The sequence below is a fragment of the Solanum lycopersicum genome, chromosome 1 (genome assembly GCF_036512215.1).
Source record: "Solanum lycopersicum chromosome 1, SLM_r2.1".
Taxonomy (NCBI): Eukaryota; Viridiplantae; Streptophyta; class Magnoliopsida; order Solanales; family Solanaceae; genus Solanum; species Solanum lycopersicum.
Genome location: NC_090800.1, coordinates 60785013 through 60805532, shown reverse-complemented (window position 1 = coordinate 60805532; position 20520 = coordinate 60785013). Strand labels below are relative to the sequence as shown.

General features: G+C 38.9%; 1 protein-coding gene and 1 long non-coding RNA gene across 2 annotated transcripts in view; both read left to right on the top strand.

The window, feature by feature from the left end:
- Positions 1 to 17506, top strand: part of LOC101247552 (uncharacterized) — a 34421-nt gene extending 16915 nt beyond the window's left edge. Inside the window, exons 10-14 of the mRNA XM_004228985.5 lie at positions 11923 to 12028; positions 12114 to 13034; positions 14559 to 14646; positions 16509 to 16865; positions 17063 to 17506. Of these exons, the coding sequence (XP_004229033.1) occupies positions 11923 to 12028; positions 12114 to 13034; positions 14559 to 14646; positions 16509 to 16865; positions 17063 to 17256 (1666 nt within the window). The 3' untranslated portion in view covers positions 17257 to 17506. The remainder of the gene's footprint in view (positions 1 to 11922; positions 12029 to 12113; positions 13035 to 14558; positions 14647 to 16508; positions 16866 to 17062) is intronic.
- A 1106-nt stretch (positions 17507 to 18612) lies between these two features.
- On the top strand, positions 18613 to 20317 carry LOC138348545 (uncharacterized). Its single transcript, XR_011221225.1, has 2 exons — positions 18613 to 18788; positions 20060 to 20317. It is a non-coding gene; the product is annotated as an uncharacterized lncRNA (long non-coding RNA).
- The last annotated feature ends 203 nt before the right edge of the window (positions 20318 to 20520 follow it).

Below are 20520 nucleotides of genomic sequence, written 5' to 3'. Positions count from 1 at the left end.
TAAATTATGTATCTCTAAATCCTTGGTCCGACATCTAGAGAATTTGACCGCACACCTTGGTCCAACTACGTGTGTATAGTTTATTAGTTCTTACCATTACCTCATATTAGACATCACTTTGATGTATGACTTAGTTTTCACCCTCGCACCAATCTACACCAGCCTATTAGATAGTATCACACTAAATCTATGTTGATAATTCTTTTCTTATTAACTATCTCCTTTGTCTGGCAAGTAGCAAGAAGACGAGTTCTAACGTGTGCACTCGTTAAAAAGACTTCTAAGTGAATGAATTATTAAAAAACACTATTCAAGAATTTAATTACTAGTTATACTTTGTTAACCCCTCTTGGTTTCCACAACCCTAGTTGTGGATTAAGTTACCCATATTAGTAAGAACATAATCCATGTTGATAGAAGAAAAAATCATGAACTCACGCAATAAGAATAGTAAACCCAAAAATTGCACTTGAATGCAAACCAAAAGCTTTGTAAAATTAGGTCTTAGACCTAACTCACACCCCAAAAGCTAGCTTAAAGGAAGGAGGATTGCCCAAGTCTTATAAGGAGTCTACCTATCTCATTAACCACCGATGTCGGACTTTTGTCATTCTTTAACACCCCACCTCACGCCCAGTGCTTAGCATCTGGTGCATGGACAATTTTGATTTTTGGGGATTCCAACATCGGGTGAGACGGGCCCTGCTATGATATCATGTGAAATTAGGTCTTAGACCTAACTCACACCCCAAAAGCTAGCTCAAAGGGAGGAGGATTGCCCAAACCTTATAAGGGGTCCACCCATCTCATTAACCACCGATGTAGGACTTTGTCATTCTTTAACAAGCTTCAAAATCAAATCCGAAAATCAATTATTTGCCAAAGTTGCAAAAACTGATCTCCAAAACATAAACTAGAACAATAGTAGTTGTAGCTAGCCCCAAAAAATGAGGTTTTGTGCCCTAGTTAAAAAAAACAAAATCCTAATTAAAAAGAAATTCAAAAGGAAAGTTTGTTCAGGCACACGACTTCAATCTACGAGACCAACTGACAGACCGTTGATCGATTGATGGTCCGTGGTTCTTTTTTTTTGTCAGCCAAAACTTAGAAAAATATTTTAACCTCCGGTTTGCATCTTCTCTAACTCAAATGAGGGAACAACAACACGGTCCGTCGACCAACTACGATCTGTCGATGCTACTCCGTGAATCCACACTTAGAATCTTCAAGTGTCAGGTACTGAAACCCTCGCAGTATCATACTACGGTCCACCAGTTCGACAGACAGTCAATGCTAGCCGTGGCTACACTTAGTCAGAGTTCCCTGATTTTCTCCAATGCGTGGGCTGCTCATTTATGATCCTTATCTACGGGGTGTCAATGGATCGACGGTCCGTTGGTTCCCTTCGTAGGTTCCTTTTTCTGCACTTTTCAGTTGTCTCCTTTTTATGCCTGAATATCTTTCCTGCGAAATAAGACACAAAACTTATTAAAACACGTACAAAAAGGCTCTAGACACACACAACCCTTAAGAGAAAAACATTACAAATATCGTGAACTCACGGTACATCAACACCCTCAACTTAAATTCGTTGTTTGTCCTCAAGCGACACACTACGACCCTAAACGACACTTGCATAGAAGCAGGCAATTTAAGCTCGAGCAATCACATGGCTATTTATCCCAACTTTTCCTTGTTTGGGTGCAGGCCTACGTCTACGTCTCGACAAGCTAACTCATGATTATATCATGACACGAATTTACCAGTCAACAAACACCTCCACTGTTTTTCCTATAACCAAGGTACTAATTTTCTCATAATGTAACTAGTGCCCTCACTTCAAATATAATCCTCAATTTTCACACAGTGATTATGAATTTTGGGTACAAGGATTATTTCAACACTCACGCTCAAGAATAAGCTCAAATACAGTTAGTGCTCCACGCCATAGGCTTTCCTTATCTTCGCTGCTTAAGTTCACCAAACTAGACTCTAGGATCGCGACAGGGCTTTCTTGGCTTGTAATGTAGGCTCAGGGTCATGTGTGGTACATTTGGGTGCATTGACATTACAACTAGGCCTTCCACCTCTTTTATTATTGACACCTTATTTCTTTTTCTCTTCTTTCTATTGATTCATTTCAACCTTAGGTGTGACTTTATCTTTTATATCTTTTTCTCAAAAAATTCTTCTCTTTTTTTTCTTTCACTTATTCTTTCATTTTCGCCAAGTCACATCCTTATCTTTACTTATTCTTTTCTTTTCAACATCCAACTCTTTTCACACCCATTTTTGGGTCTTCTCTCTTAATATCCACCCTCAACTCATGACTTCTCCACGAGTCGAGGTGCAAAATACCCAATGTCGGTCAGGTCCAAGACGAGGTCACTTTTGCATTAGCCACCCTCAACTTAGGCTTTTTGCCTAAGTCGAGTTGCACATGTCCAAGGAGGGACTGAGACCAAAACATTAGACCCTGGAAAGGTGAGTTAGAAAGAAATGGTTTAATAAAGGCTCAAAGTATTTGGATTGAAAGGAACATTCACTTCATTTGGTCAGCTCTTTTAGGCTAGTTGTGGACTATTCCGAACAAGGGCCTATGATCACTTCCTAGCTTCTAGAGCAGATTCCCTTAGCAGGACTAACCGGACAAGTTCTAATTAGGCACCAATTGTCGAACGATCAAATATTCTCACACTCACTTGGCACATCGTTGCATTATCAGATTATTAGAATTCCCAGTTCAATTTTTAGTTACAGGTCATGCAGTTGGTGCATTTTCATGTCATGTTTAGAGCTATCACATTCAACTTATCTGAGCCTATACATGCAAGCACTTTAATTTGACGGGTCTCATTTTTCATGAGCGATGTTATTTGTACTTTTGATGATGACAAACAACGATCTCAGATCTTCTCCAACTGTGTTCCCCCTTGCTATATTCCCCCTCATTGTATCTTTCCCCTCACTGTATTCCCCCACATGAATAATCATTTAGCTACCACATGCATAATCATTTAGCTACTTACAGTATTACTTCCCCCTTTTGGCATCATAAAAAAGATATGCAGTAAACCAATGATGTCAATAGAAATACTGAACAAGATCAAAGCTATCAAGCAATCAATCAGTAAGGGAAAAACATGCACAAAAGAAGATAATCAGAACAGCAAAGGAATAAATCAATTGGCATGCCATCATAACATTAATACATTAAAAACAAACTGAATATCCATCAACATAGTGATAAGCCACACACAAAAAAAATTGACACAGGGGATGATTGTTTATCAGGCTAGGAAGAGGGGGGAGGATGAGACAGGGATTGGATAACAAGAGTGAGTCGTGCATTGGCAGCATCATTATCTTTGATAGCCTTTTCCTGCAGGGCAGTGATCTTCGCCTTCAACTCATCATTCTCTTTCTCCAGAGCTTGTACCACTGAAGAATCAGGTCCCTCACTCTGTGCAGTAAGCAGTTCTGCTTTGAGTATAGCAATCTCTGCCTCTCTACCACTTAACCGCACAGTGAGCTCCTCAACTTCGTGCTTAAGCTGATCCTGATCATCAATAAGTTGGGCCATCTTGCTCTTTGGATAGCCTCTTCCTTCAATGCATTCGCACTCAACCAAGGTACTCTCAGAAATGTCCTGTTTAACCGTCCCAACCCTTCCAACACTGAGAGGAATTCGAAAATGCTTGAATACTTCCGTGAGAAAGTATCCGTAACCCATTCCGTGAACACCTTTCATCTCAATGACGGTTTTGTGAATATGCTCAAGCATTAGACCAGGGAGGTTGAGGGCTTCGAAGCTGCACAACATCTCCATCACAAACAAATCAGCAGCAGTTGTTACTGTCCTCTTTTCAGTGCGAGGAAGGAGAACTTTGTTGATGAACTCAAAGACCAACTGGTACTCACTCTTCATGATTTTCTTATAAATCCCAGCAACCTTGGTTGTGGGTGTCTTAGAAATCACAGAAGCAAACTCAAAAGAGCAAGTTCTTCCCAGTACAGACCGGGTCCCCTCTATAGGCGCCCTGAGAATTTTGCTCAACACACCCTCATCTAAACATACAACAATGTTATTTACCCGTGTGAGAATGCTCCCATCGTCCTTGAACTGAATATTATAGTAAAATTTGCGCACCTCTTCTTTATGGAGAATGGGGGATTTCCTGTTGAACAAGTGTAACCAAGATTGGATCTCTACCATATCGTGAAGAAAATCCATGCCAGGAAGAGTTATAAAAACCATATCAAAAGTTCTTCCTGCCAACACGACTTGGTTTCTTAGGCTGTCAACAACTTCCTGCATGTTGACACCTTCATCTCTCCTGGCTTGGGCACCAGGTCCGTGTGACCTCTTCCTTTTTCCCTCAGAACTCTTCTTTTTCGACTTTGTGTTTTCCGCCCGTTTTGAAACTTTTTCCTTTTTCTTCTCTGATCTCTTTTTCTTAGTTTTCTTTTCCACTTCTTCACCAGACAACTCAACCACATTAGCCTCAGGTACTCTAAAATTTGATACCTTGAGAGTTCTTGCACTTTTAATTGCAGCAGTAGAACGTGCACTAGCTTTCAAGGCATCTGCCATCAACTTTTGATCGGCAGACCTAGTAGTAGGTCGTCTTCTAGGGGCCTCCTCTACAACCTTCTCCTTCCCTTTTCTAGATTTCTCTGCTTCTCTTCTCTCAACCGTCCATTTTAAGGGTTCCTCCTCGTTTTCAAAGTCAGAGAAAGAGGAAGAAGAGTACCTTCCTATATTAGGGGTTTTATCAAAAATAGGTTGAGTGGTTCTTACCTCTTCCCTCTCTAATACTTCAGTTTGCTCCGCCATTGCTTCTTCCCGCATCATAGCCAAGCTTTCAATCACCAACTCTTCACTCGCTGCCAATATGTTGGACTCAGAGGCCTTATGCTTGGGTAGATCCCCTTCAAACAGATTGTCAGGCAACATGTCTTGAAACGGACCAGGTCCGGTAGGCAAGACTGAACTGTTCAGATCTATGACATAGAACGGATTATCAGGAGTGTCTTGTTGAGAACTGGAAGGGGGATTGAGTCTGGCCTGTGTAGTGGTCGGAGAGTAGAAGGCAAGAGGCTCTATTTCACTCAGAGCATTTAGCATCTGTTTGGAGGAAGATGAAGGAGAAGACATGTTTTTTTGTTTGTTAAAAAAATGGTTTCTTTGAACAGTGAAGAGAAGAAGAAGAAGAAAACAAAATTTTGCCTTTTTAGCTTTTTGCTATAACCCTTAGTGAACAAGAAGAAAGTTAAGAGACAGATGAGGATTTCAAAAGAAGTAAATGGGGTTTTTTAAAAGGCGTGAAAAGGTGCCAGGTCCGTGATTGGATGGACCGTTCGTTCCAACGATAGAAGAAAAGGATGGAGAGAAGACTATTCTTGTTCCAAAACCTAGACAGATATATGATGAAGCTGACAGGAAAAAGATTGAAAAAAATTTCAAAGCTAAAACTCTTCTTGTCTGTGGGATAGGATCTGATGAGTACAACAGAGTGTCAGCTTGTGAGTCTGCTAAGGAAATTTGGGACTGTTTGAAGACTGCACATGAAGGAACTGAACAAGTCAAAGAATCTAAGATTGACATGCTTACCTCACGATATGAGAACTTCAAAATGAAGGAAGGAAAAATTATACATGACATGTTCACCAAGTTGTCTTCCATTATAAATGAGCTGCGAAGTCTGGGTGGACCTATAAGCATGACCAAACAAGTCAGAAAAGTACTTCGAATTCTTCCAAAGTCTTGGGAAAGCAAGGTTGATGCCATTACAGAAGCCAAAGATTTGAAGGTGCTGACTATGGATGCTTTGATTGGTAATCTGAAAACACATGAGATGAATCGAAATTATGACTTGTCAAAGAAGGAAGCCAAGAAGGACAAGTCATTGATGCTGAAGTACAAAGTCTTGGGAAAGCAAGGTTGATGCCATTACAGAAGCCAAGGATTTGAAGGTGCTGACTATGGATGCTTTGATTGGTAATCTGAAGACACATGAGATGAATCGAAATTATGACTTGTCAAAGAAGGAAGCCATGAAGGACAAGTCATTGATGCTAAAAAGGCAAAATTTTGTTTTCTTCTTCTTCTTCTCTTCACTGTTCAAAGAAACCATTTTTTTAACAAACAAAAAAACATGTCTTCTCCTTCATCTTCTTCCAAACAGATGCTAAATGCTCTGAGTGAAATAGAGCCTCTTGCCTTCTACTCTCCGACCACTACACAGGCCAGACTCAATCCCCCTTCCAGTTTTCAACAAGACACTCCTGATAATCCCTTCTATGTCATAGATCTGAGCAGTTCAATCGTGCCTACCGGACCTGGTCCGTTTCAAGACATGTTGCCTGACAATCTGTTTGAAGGGGATCTACCCAAGCATAAGGCCTCTGAGTCCAACATATTGACAGCGAGTGAAGAGTTGGTGATTGAAAGCTTGGCTATGATGCGGGAAGAAGCAATGGCGGAGCAAACTGAAGTATTGGAGAGGGAAGAGGTAAGAACCACTCAACCTATTTTTGATAAAACCCCTGATATAGGAAGGTACTCTTCTTCCTCTTCCTCTGACTCTGAAAACGAGGAGGAACCCTTAAAATGGACTGTTGAGAGAAGAGAAGCGGAGAAATCTAGAAAAGGGAAGGAGAAGGTTGTAGAGGAGGCCCCTAGGAGACGACCTACTACTAGGTCTGCCGCTCAAAAGTTGATGGCAGATGCCTTGAAAGCTAGTGCACGTTCTACTGCTGCAGTTAGAAGTGTAAGAACTCTCAAGGTATCAAATTTTAGAGTACCTGAGGCTAATGTGGTTGAGTTGTCTGGTGAAGAAGTGGAAAAGAAAACTAAGAAAAAGAGATCAGAGAAGAAAAAGGAAAAAGTTTCAAAACGGGCGGAAAACACAAAGTCGAAAAAGAAGAGTTCTGAGGGAAAAAGGAAGAGGTCACACAGACCTGGTGCCCAAGCCAGGAGAGATGAAGGTGTCAACATGCAGGAAGTTGTTGACAGCCTAAGAAACCAAGTCGTGTTGGCAGGAAGAACTTTTGATATGGCAATTATAACTCTTCGTGGCATGTATTTTCTTCACGATATGGTAGAGATCCAATCTTGGTTACACTTGTTCAACAGGAAATCCCCCATTCTCCATAAAGAAGAGGTGCGCGAATTTTACTATAATATTCAGTTCAAGGACGATGGGAGCATTCTCACACTGGTAAATGACATTGTTGTATGTTTAGATGAGGGTATGTTGAGCAAAATTCTCAGGGCACCTAGAGAGGGGACCCGGTCTGTACTGGGAAGAACTTGCTCTTCTGAGTTTGCTTCTGTGATTTCTAAGACACCCACAACCAAGGTTGCTGGGATTTATAAGAAAATCATGAAGAGTGAGTACCAGTTGGTCTTTGAGTTCATCAACAAAGTTCTCCTTCCTCGCACTGAAAAGAGGACAGTAACAACTGCTGCTGATTTGTTTGTGATGGAGATGTTGTGCAGCTTCGAAGCCCTCAACCTCCCTGGTCTAATGCTTGAGCATATTCACAAAACCGTCATTGAGATGAAAGGTGTTCACGGAATGGGTTACGGATACTTTCTCACGGAAGTATTCAAGCATTTTCGAATTCCTCTCAGTGTTGGAAGGGTTGGGACGGTTAAACAGGCCATTTCTGAGAGTACCTTGGTTGAGTGCGAATGCATTGAAGGAAGAGGCTATCCAAAGAGCAAGATGGTCCAACTTATTGATGATCAGGATCAGCTTAAGCACGAAGTTGAGGAGCTCACTGTGCGGTTAAGTGGTAGAGAGGCAGAGATTGCTATACTCAAAGTAGAACTGCTTACTGCACAGAGTGAGGGACCTGATTCTTCAGTGGTACAAGCTCTAGAGAAAGAGAATGCTGAGTTGAATGCGAAGATCACTGCCCTGCAGGAAAAGGCTATCAAAGATAATGATGCTGCCAATGCACGACTCAATCTTGTTATCCAGTCCCTGACTCATCAATCCCCCTCTTCCTAGCCTGATAAACAATCATCCCCTGTGTCAATTTTTTTTGTGGCTTATCACTGTGTTGATGGATATTCAGTTTGTTTTTAATGTATTAATGTTATGATGACATGCATGTTGATTTATTCCTTTGTTGTTCTGATTATCTTCTTTTGTGCATGTTTTTCCCTTACTGATTGATTGCTTGATAGCTTTGATCTTGTTCAGTATTTCTGTTGACATCATTGGTTTGCTGCATATCTTTTTTATGATGCCAAAAGGGAGAAGTAATACTGTAAGTAGCTAAATGATTATGCATGTGGTAGCGAAATGGTTATTCATGTGGGGGAATACAGTGAGGGGGAAGATAGCAAGGGGGAACACAGATGGAGAAGATCTGAGATCGTTGTTTGTTATCATCAAAAAGGGGGAAAATGTTATTTGTAGTTTTGATGATTTGACAAACTTAGAGACCTTGTAAAGGTACCAGGTTTCTTACTTGAGTATTGCAGGTTCTTACTTGAGTATTGCAGATGAAACAAACCCAGGGACCTAGTAGAGGTACCAGGCTCTCATGATGACGAGCCAGTTGACTGCCAGCTGGAGACGGTACAGAAAGTAGGTGCACACTTCCCGATGGCGTCAGAAAGTGACTTTTCCAGCCAATGGCAAAGGGGTTTAGGAAAGTGACTTGTCCATATAAAAGACACTTTCCTAAACGTTTTTTAGCAGTTTTTGCAACTTGAGAGAAACCTCTTCAAGAACATTTGCAAAGGCTGCTAGAAAACAAAGGCAGAATTATTCCAAGAACAACAACAATCTCTGAAGCTTTTCGTGTAGTTGTTTAGGAATACATTCTCTTGTTCTTAAACTGTAAACTATTCCAGAATCTATAAAGGAATCAGTGTGTAGTGTTAAAAGTCTAGGTTGTCCAAGTGGGATAGCTCAGTGGGTAGATAGTTTTCTACTTAGGCTTGTTAAGCAATAGGGACTATTGCTTAACCGTGAGATTAAAAACTTTTTCTCACATTTGGTGTAATCGTGTTTTACTTTTGCTTTTGAAGATTAGTGAAAACGATTGAAAATCCTGTGAGACAGGTCGTGGTTTTACTCCCTTAAGCAAGGAGATTTCCACGTAAAATCATCGTGTTGATTTTACTGTATTTAACTTTCTGGTTTTATTCATTAGTGTAGTAAGGGACCTGGTCCATTACTTGTTAAGTGAATGCATATATTCTATCAAGCGATCATGCTTCAATCTTTCATGCTTCTACACATACACTTACTAATATATGCCGATTCAACAAAAATTTAAATAGTCTCGTGGGAAAAAAGAGTACAGGCAAGAAAACCCCAAAAGAGATTCGTGAGTTGGGCTACACAGACTTTACCCTATCAGTCACATTTCATTTACCCCACCCAACAAAAGAGTAATTGTCCCAATGCACAATAAATCATAGAAAGCATAATGGTAGGTGAAGCAAACCTGTGGCGCATAGCGTCGAAGACCTATCAACAAGCGGGTGGGTCCGGTTACTCGGAGCCTGCAGGGACAACAATTGGGTCACCATCAGCAGTGCCCACATCTCCAAGGATGACACCATCATTAGTGCCATTCGCCACTCTATCGGCACCACAAGTAGTGTTCACTGCTCCACTCATGGGCCCGGAACTTGATGCCCCAACAACTAACTCTTGCAGCCTTCTCTATCACATCTCTTCATCCACTCTCGAGGCCCTCCTAGCTTGTTCCACCTGCGTTCGCTCCTTCTGGCACGAGCCTCATCACCCGCCTCATCGGGGTTGTTAGATTGGTGCCTCTTGCCACAAGCACGTGGTTCAGGCTGTGTCTCAGCATGTGCCTTGAATAAGGCCTCAAGGACAGTATCTTCAGCCAGATTTGTGGGGGCATGCTCCGGCTCAGTCTCTAGCATCTCGAAGATAACATCTACATCAGCTCGTAGGCTAGCTAACTCCATCTAAATGGCAGTGAGATCTGGTGTGGGGGCTGGTCGTGCCAGAACTCGCAACTCAAATATGTCGAGACGTTTGTGAACTGCCTGAATCTGTTGCTTCGTTTGTTTGGCCACCTTTTTTTCTATGCGTTCCTCGGCCTCCGCTATGGACTTTTGCATCCAAAGCTGTATATGATGGAACAAGGTGGCCATCTAGGCCTCTAGTTTCTGCACTCTAGCTAAGGGAGTCACCGCTACGGCTGTGGGTGGTGTGGACCTAGAAGAGTTAGGGGCCCTGCTGGCGGCATGAGAAGAGGAGGCCGGGGTGGGGTCGGTGTGCTTTGGTATGGAGGGGTTAGCGTCTTGTGCTTGCTCCACCGTGTTTGCAAGATTTTTGCCCAATGAAAGAACCTTGACCCAGGGCTCTCTGCGGGGTGCCGCCACATTAGCCTCACTCTGATGAGACCTATATCTAATGTCCTGGTCGGTCAAATGAGTTTATCGAAGTGCTAGATTGACACTCTAGCGTCCCTGCACATCTGTAAGATCAAACACGAAAAAAGGTCAAGTAGTGGAGGTCTTGAATGCTCTCTCGTGTATCTCCGCCAACATCATCCGGGCAAAGTCAATCTCCAACCCTGCTACTAGTGCTGCAACCATGACTGCCCTGCCCCACTTGAGTATGTTGTCGACCGGTGTTGGTGATACTTTGTTTCGGACCCAGCCAGAAGAATTTGGCCACAAAGTTCAGTGTAGCCTTTTTGATGCTCCCTCAGGATGCTGTGACAAACTTCTTCCTTTTGTGAGCTGATGTTGTTAGTAATCCAGTGTAAGAGAATTACTTGCTTTTATCTCTACCGCTAGGAGCGTTGGTGCCGGGAGTATTACTAGTTGAAGCATGGAGGGAGTCTTGTGGAAATTGAGAGTTCGTTGTATTGGGGATTGTGGGGTTGTTTGTGAAGAAAAGGATTGTGTTTGTTTGGATTTATTGCTAGACCAAAGACATCAATGTTGATGCTCATCTCAGCTTCTTCGCCAAGAGAATCCGGTGAGAAGTTACCGTTGGGATTTCACAGAATAGTCTAGAGAGAAGGCAGAGAAGAGAGTCAAAAGTATAAATTTGAATTAAGAACCACTTAAGATTCTTTATGTAAATTGGAGATGACAGTCAAAAATGTGGTTAATCAAACATTTATTGAGAAATCGTATTGGGGCGACTGCTACCTTTTTCTTTTAGATGTTGATGCACCTAAAAGTTATGTTCCTTCCGTTTCAGTATATATGATGCTCTTTTCATTTCTGAGCCGTTCCAAAATGTTTGCACCATTTTAAAATAATATCATTCTATATAATTTTCACAATCTTAAAGAACTTAAGATTCCTTTTTCTACTCAAATCTTATCCTATGGTCTTATGAAACTATCTTTTTAATCATTACTTCAATGTTTTCTCCATGTATTATAAACTAGTCAAATCAACATTTTAAAATCTGTGCCCTGTCAAGCATTGTCATAAATATAGGATGTATGGAGTTTAGAGATGTTACTTGCTGTGCTGTGATATCCTCAAATTCGGTTATTGGAAAAGAGACATCAGTTTATGATGACCCAAAAAGGAAAGGATTACATTCGACTGTAGAATGGAGTAACTGAATTAACACTTTATCAAATATAAGCAATTTAGAGTAATAGAATGTGGTAACTTTGCATTCTGTATCAGGATATAGTGATCCAAACTTTTGGTGCTACAATACCTTTTGTCCCCACCCATTCATTTATACTGACCAGACTTCTTTCTTTTTCTTTTTCAAATTTAATAATAACTGTAAGTACACTGTTCCTAATTTATCAATTTCTAATTTATGTATGTCTAGTTATATGACATTAGATACTAAAACTATCTTGTGAATCTGGTTAAGAATGTAGGGAATTTGTTCCTTTGTATGTGATTGTTGTATGGAAATATTTTCCTTGCAATAGGTACATTCATGCAGATCTCCATGGAGCTTCCAGCACTGTGATCAAGAATCACAAACCTGAGATGCCAATACCTCCTCTCACATTGAACCAAGCGGGATGCTACACTGTAAGTTGTGCAGATTTCATATCATTGTATCTGCTGTAGGTGGGAAGCAACAACCTCACAAATATTTACTAAATTTGCACTGTAGGTTTGCCAAAGCCAGGCTTGGGACTCAAAGATAGTGACTAGCGCATGGTGGGTTTATCCTCATCAGGTCAGTAAAACTGCTCCTACAGGTGAATATCTAACAGTAGGAAGTTTCATGATCCGTGGCAAAAAGAATTTTCTTCCACCACACCCTCTTGTTATGGGCTTTGGAATATTGTTTCGCATGGATGAAAGTTCTTTGGGGTTTCACTTGAATGAAAGGAGAGTTAGAGGTGAAGAGGAAGGATTAAATGATGCTGAACAAGGTGAGCCATCGAAAGCAATTCCTGAATCCGACTCGGAGGAGGAGTTGTCGATGGAAACACCAGTTGTAGATAAGCTGGGCATAACAGGTATGCCAAAAGATAGGTCAAATGTTCCGGGTGTTCCTTTTGAAGCTCAATCCAATTTCTTCTTGAGCATCTCTGATGATCAAGCTAGCAATTCAGTCAACTCTTCTGTTGAAGTTAATTGCAATAATAATGATGGTACATCAGATTCTTTGAGGATAATGGCTACTTCTGGGGCATCACAGCTGGAGGATCTTATTGATAGAGCTCTCGAAATTGGATCTTCTACTGCATCTACTAAGAATTATGGGGTCCATTCTCCCTTAGGATCTCCAGGGCAGCATAATGATGAAGAAAAAAAAGTAACACAGAGAGAAAAGCCTTATATTACAAAAACTGAGAGAAGAAAGCTTAAGAAAGGCAGTGATAGCTCTAAGGGTGCACCCACTGTGCGAGGAAAGCAGTCTGAAGAAAATCAGAAGACTCAGAAGCAGTGTGAGGGAGATGTAAACAAAGCAAAGTCTGGTGGCGGGAAAGTCAGTCGTGGGCAAAAGGGTAAACTTAAGAAGATAAAAGAGAAATATGCAGATCAGGATGAGGAGGAGCGTCGTATTCGAATGGCGCTGCTGGCTGTGAGTATTATGAACAGTGTGTCTTTTCATAATTGTTTCATTTTCAGTGGTTTGGTATTCCTTCTTTTGTTCTGCTCGCTACTTTTGTAGGCTTAATGGTTTGTCTCTGGCTTCCTGCATTGGGTCTTGTACAACTTTTGCTAGGAGTATCTTGGTACCTTGTAATATAAAGAGTATCTTGTTTTACCGACGTGACCTAAAGTTGTGGATATCATAGAAGTGAGACACATACAGGTTGCATTGATACAAACATGTGCTTACTATCCATCATTTTTGAGGTAGGGTGGGGGGTTATAGGGTTTGGAGTGAACTAAGAAAAAGTCAGAATTCAAAGGTAAAGATGCTCATTCTGATCCTGTTCTCTGGATCCATCTCATACAGTTCTTTGGGTCTTGTGAACTGAACAATATGAATCAGGTATATAAAGAAATTCCTTTGTATGACATGGGGGTGGTGGGGGCAATATAGATACCCTGCATCAAATAGTCCTTTACGTGGCTTCTGAAGTTTATTTGATAGTTTGGCCAATACTACTTCCTTGCCTCAAATTTCTTCTAAAAGATGATAGTGGTGGTGAATGTGGATTGACCCCTGCATCAAGCGAGTATTATTTTTTTTTGCTCTCGAGGTATTCCATGATCATCACAGAGTTTATTATACACTATGATGATAATACAACTGTGGAAAAGCCAGGAAGAAAGTTGAGTTATCAACCTCAAACTTCCTTCTACAAATGTATGAGCTAAAAAAGATAGATTGTCTGTCTGAAGTATTTTCCTCTTTATCTTTTTCTTCAAATCTGTCCAACTACACTTGATAGTCCATCACTTCTTGGATTTATTGGATCTACTTTGAAAAGTTACCGTGATGTTTGAAATTTATTTGATCTAGTCTGGTTAATATGCGTTCCTCTCATATTTCCTCTCTGATTGGGACTTATTGATGCTATGCCCTGACACTGCCTCTTTTTTCTTTTTCCGAAGGTCTTTCCTGTAACCTGTCCAGACTCTCTTCTTGGTGTCAGATCTATAAATCTTCTTTGAAGTAGTTTTTGACAGTATCATTTGTTTGCTTTTATTTTTGTTATGTTTTCTAAACAGCTTGGGTAATTTATTGTTTCTGTTTGCACAGCACAACTACAATCTACTTCCAGCAAAAAATCTCCAACATGACTATTTGTTCAAGTTCACCAATGGCCATTACCAATCCATGATTAGATGCTTTCATTCCCATTACACTGGTAGCTCTACTTAGGAGTCGCTGATCCTGTTATCATACTTGATACGCATATCATGCATTTGATGATCTATTGTTTTTCTTACTTTTTAAAAGAAAAGATGATCCATTATTTTCCCTTTTGTGTTTTTTCCTCTTATCATTTACCATAACTTTTTCTGGTCACGCTTGGGTTTCCATCAGAAGTGTATGAACTCACCAATGAGCACATATATGAACTTCTCCAAGATGTTTGCATTTCATTATCCAGCAATGCTTGCATTAGTTACAGTTCCAATGAATTTGCAGTCTGCTGGAAAGGTTGAAAAGGCTGATCAAACAATCCAGATTGAAAAGGCTGATGCAGAGCCAGATAAGGGAGCAAAAGCAACTACTGGTAAGTTCTATGGCTGCTCAAATAGAGTAGCAAAATAAAAGCAGTAGCAAGTTGTATTGGCTTTCTGCAAATCATCATATCATCATCATCATATATATATATATATATATATATATATATATATATTACTAAAAGTGGGAAGCTCCAAAGTGCAAAGTTGGATTACCATTTTACCCTACATTCAATCATAATACTATAAAATATTTAATTTATTAAATATAAAGTATTTTATGATATTATGTTATACTAATTACTAAAAGTGAGAAGGTGTATTAATATAATTCATTCTTTTAAAAACAATGCATTAATTTTCTCAGTTACTCTCAAAAGGTTAAGAATTTGAAAGGTTACTTTGTATGGTTCAATAATATGGACTAGATTCAAATGCAGGCATACTGTATTCTTTCAAAATCTATGCATTGATTTCCTTAATTAATTTGAAAAAATGGACAAGTAATTTGAAAAGTTATCTTTCATGTATAATTATATATCAGATTCATATGCTGCAGTATAAAATGAATTTGAACAGTCATTTCCTAAAGTTATTTAGAAGCTAACGTATAATGCAATGAAGTCATAGAGATTTGTAAAAGTTACGTGGCACAATAATTTTATGGGCTACACAAAGATCCTGATCAGAAAATGAATTTATTCACTTGTATTTATTGTTATTACAAAGCACAATCTTATCGAAAATGATATGAGATGAAGTTGAAAGGATCATTCTTGACCCATTTTTTTTATTGGGGGAATCAGGTAAGGCCGAGAGGATTCATTCAAACCCTCTTCGACGGAAAATTACACTATTTATACATATGGTTTAAATAGTTTTTTATGTATATATAGTAGATGTTGAACTTTTGTGTGTTTAGTTCTTCATATTTTGAATCCCTTCTAGTGTAAATCTTAGTTCTGCCACTGTTTTATTGAATATGTTTTTCTCACTGTTGATTCTATTATTAATGTCTTAAAATCATATTATGTTCAATTTTGTACTAAATGACTCATGGTTCATGTTGACTATTTGTTGCAATTTAGTGATTATTTACACTGATGAATGCTCAATATTGGAAGTGTTGGAAACCATAACAATGAATCAGCCCTTGCTTGGATACAAGTGCAACACACGTACCCAGAGACTAGTGTGTGTTATATATATATATATATATATATATATATATGTAGATATGGTTTCCCGCCCAGTGTCCGGAGTCCTCATTGGAGCCTTGACTAAATTAAGATCGCGCACTGCAGGGCCCATTCGAGTGATGCTCCCAACAAGATTTTCTCTATACCCAGGGGTCGAACCCGAGACCCTGGTTAAGGGTGAATAGTCACCACTGCACCGCCATTGCTGCCGAGTGGGATCTTACGCTCACTTGTTCTATATTTGACTGCAGTATAAAATTTTGACTTAAGTTTGTGTTTGATTACAGCAAAAAAATTATTTGCCTGTACTGTCTGTCTCTTGTCAAACACGTTTTGGGAATTGATAGATGTTATTCAGTGACACATGGCATTAAATTCAGAAATCTGATTTCCCTCACAAAAAATAGGGTGTTAGAGTTGTGCATTAAATGAAAGTAACTTGCTTTGCTATTTACATCTGTTGTAAATTTTGGTGCATCTTAGGACAGATAATGCCAAAACTTCTTCCATATATGAGAGTGGTTCAATTTCCCAATCAGTACCTTGCCTATTTGGAAGCACCTTGTAGATTGTATGCTTTTTGGTATTGATTGGGGGAAAAGCAGGTTGATAATAAAGGGTTACTTGAAATAAATACACAGTAATGCAACATTTGTAGTGAGTGTTCTTTTTACTTTTGCGTTGGTGATTTTGTTTTGTTTCTATGGTAATAGGGATTGAAGATGCTGCAAAAATATGTTACAAGTGTAAAAAGGCGGGTCATCTCTCTCGGGATTGTCAAGAAAATGCAGACGAGAGTCTGCAAAATACATCGAATGGAGGGGATCCCCATTCTTTAACCAATGTGGGTAATGCTGCTAATGACAGGGACAGGATAGTCATGGAGGAGGATATCCATGAGATTGGTGAAGAAGAGAGAGAAAAATTAAATGATGTGGACTACTTGACTGGAAATCCATTGCCAAATGATATTCTATTATATGCTGTGCCCGTCTGTGGTCCTTATAATGCAGTACAGTCGTACAAATATCGTGTGAAGTTGGTGCCAGGCACTGTTAAGAGAGGAAAAGGTACATCTTTCATGTTGTCACTGTTTTTTGGAAAATATTTTTATTTTACTCGTCTGTTAAGGTGTTACATTGAAGTGATACTTTTGCTGCAGTATGCATAGGATTCTGGCTTATATTCTCATTTACATGCTGCTTCACTAGAACCATTTTTTAATTGCCTTGGCTTTTATTTTCTTGACAATTTTTCTCCTTTGCAGCGGCCAAGACGGCCATGAATTTGTTTAGTCACATGGCTGAGGCTACGAGCAGAGAGAAGGAATTGATGAAGGCATGCACAGATCCTGAGCTTGTTGCTGCAATTATGGGTAATGTCAAAATCACATCTTCAGGCCTTACTCAGCTGAAGCAAAAACAAAAGAAAAGCAAGAAGTCTAGCAAAGCAGAAAGCTAGTTAAGGAAAAGCTCTCTATACGATGGCAATAGTGAAAGTTATCATTCTCAAAAAAAAAAAAAACAATGCCTATAGTGAGACACGGTTGGTATTTGTCCTTATTCGATGTAAGGATGAAGTTTTGATTTTTATCTAAATATATGGCTTCAGATCAAACTGATTTTGGCATTTTTGTTGGACTCGGTCTCTCAAATTTTGTATGAAATTATGGTAAATGATTAGATGATTGTCTTGTCGCTAGTTGGCTCAAGCTTGCCTTGATTGTGAGTAATTTGCATTAAGAAGGAGATCATTCTGCTTTAATGTAAAATGTGCAAAGCTTTGATCAATCAGATTGCGGGCTCAAGTGGAATAACTGAAATGCTTCTATAATGAGATGAAATATTATTGTCAGGGTGGGGTTTTGCTGAGAACTCACTCACCCAATAGTTGTATCATGGTTTGGATGATGATGTTAGTCGATTGTTACATCTCTTGCAACATATTAACCCCCTCATTTCAGTTAACTTTTGTCATTCCTCAAGTCTAACATAAAATTACATGTTTCGTAATTACTCAAAAAATTAATTAGCTTTCGTAAGCAGGTCTTATGTGTTCTTAAAAATCTCTTGATTTCTATCTAGGGATGACAATAGGTTGGGATGGGAGCGGGCAGATTCAGACCAATGTGGGGCCGTGCGAGTTTCAATCAATGTAGATGGGGAATTGGGTGAACCGATTTTTTTTTGTTAAATTTAGCTGGTGCGGGTGGGGATGGAATTTCTAATTGAATTACGTTTCACCTCTTTTGATGTTTCTTGGTTTGCTGCAAATGTTCTTTTCACTCTTTTGTTGTTGGTTTTTTTTTTTGGTCCCAATTCTGGCATAAGCATACACTAATTTATGAGATCAGCTCTTTATCAATATTGAACCCATTGGTTGTGTCTTATGAGACTAGTCTGTAGAAGCTCTTACGGGCCGTAGATGGCGCTCATAGGAGGGAGGTTGAGTTTAGGAAAAATTTGAAGTTTTGAAGTTTGACCTACGAGTGAACATGACGGATTGTCGTAAGGATTATGGAGCGTAGACGGATTTCATAGAGGAGTCTCAGACTTTAGTGAAATATTGAACTGGGATTTGAGTTCTACATGTTGTCTCCCCGAGCCGTAGAAATTTTGATGGCCTGTAGGAAGCTCTCATGGAAAGTTGAGCAAATTTTGGGTTTTTTTTGAGTTTAGGCTACAGTTGACCAGTACGGGCCATAGAAAGTTATATGGATTGTAGGTTCAATCCGAAGATGACTATAGTAGTTAATTATTAAGGGTATTTGAGTCTTATCCTATGCATTTAATTCTTATACTATGTCATTTAACCTTTAATTTAAGACCTATAACTAGCCTTCAACTCCTAAATTTGCCCAAACCCTCTCATTCTCTCAAATCCCCAATTGCATCTACAGCCATCCACTCCAATTTTTTAAAGTCTCGAGGAAGAAAACTAGGGTTCAAGTTTCAAATGTCCTTTTTCCTCCATTGCTTTTGGGCATCATCAAGGTATGTGAGATTTCACTATTAGATTTCATTCATCCAATTAGTCCTATGGATTCTTAGGTTTCCAATACAGTTTCACCTAAATTGCTTAGGGTTTCATGTGATTCCCATGAGTCTTAATTGATGATAATTTAATTGTTCAATTGCAATCTTTCTATGCATATTTTGATTAAACTACATTATTTCTAATTAATTTCTATATATCTTGATTACAAATTTACGAAGAAACCTATGAAGTTATGAATATGAATTATGATAGTTATGTATCTTTTTATGATAAAGATGTTTATTATCTAAGGTTGCTTTTGAGATAAACATCATTAAATTGTGAAAAATTTTCACATACTTCGAAAATCATGATTGGTGAAAGGATCTCTCACATATGCATGTATCATGGTTTAAAAGAGCTACTCTTATAAGACTTTATGATTTGGATTGGTATTATGATTTTTGCATTTTCTAATGTTATGTTTTGATACTTGAATTTCTCTATTTCGTTGGATTTAACTTAGCATCGAGAAAACTTAAGCGAAGGCTCAAATAGGATGGACTCTACTAAAAACCTCTAGTTCTAAACTATGTATCCCTATAGATGTCTAAAATGACCTAACTAGTGGATCCACAAATAGCGTATGAATTAATAATATGGAATCCTACTTTGACTAGTGGAATCTCCCATCCCGATGTGAAAATTACACCGAATTTCATATTATAACTCACAAGGTTTATAGTTTGTAAAGTTTATATCCCATAAAATGAAATAAAGTTACTTCAAAGGTCTTATGAATCTTCATAATGATGTTTATGCATTGACCATGTGCAGACTTACAATTCTTTCAATATTTTACTACATTTTAGCTTGGTCGTGTATATCATGTTTCCCTTATGTCCCCTTATGATCAGTGGCGTAGGCAATTGTTGGACACTCTTCATCCGAAAAAAATACGGCATATACAAGTAAAATGATAGACGAAGTGATCAAATAACATATTTTAAACACCTTTGACATAATAGGTTGTCATAGACTAGTGGTTTAATGTCTTCAATGTGGGTTTAAACATCTTTGATGAGTCAGTGCTCACTTGTTCAAATCTCACTTGCAACAATTTTTTCCCCCTTTTTAAAAAGATCTTTTGTTGTTTAATTTTTGGACCCTCTTTATAAAATTTTTGGCTCCGCCACTGCTTATGATTCATGTTTTATACATATCACTGATATTAAGTACATTTCATGTACTAATGCGTACTTTTACCTACATTGTCTCATAATATAAGGTTTGGTACTTCCTCTCCTCACTCTCGTGGCTAGTTGATTAGTAGTTCATGAAGACTTGGTGAATTCTCATATTTTGAGGACTGCTTTTTTTTTTGTTTTTCTTATGTATTCAGTTTTCATATGTTGTACGTGGGGTACGGGTTATGTCCCGATCACTATTTTTTGATGTATTAGATTGGCTTGTCAAGACAATATGTAGATTTCTGCTCTTATGTCAAACTCTTTTATGATATTGTACATTTTGTTGAAATCTTATACATCATGTCATGTCTAGGATGTACTTTGGATTTTGAACAATTAGATATCAGAGCTGAAGATTTTAGTAAAAGGTAGAGAAGTTGTTTCTCCGTGAACCCAAATGTGGGTTTAATGACAATAAGGATAAGACTTCACTAGGATGAATTCTCTGAAATTTCACGGGTTGAAAGTATATGAGGATCTCCACAAGTTCATTGATGAA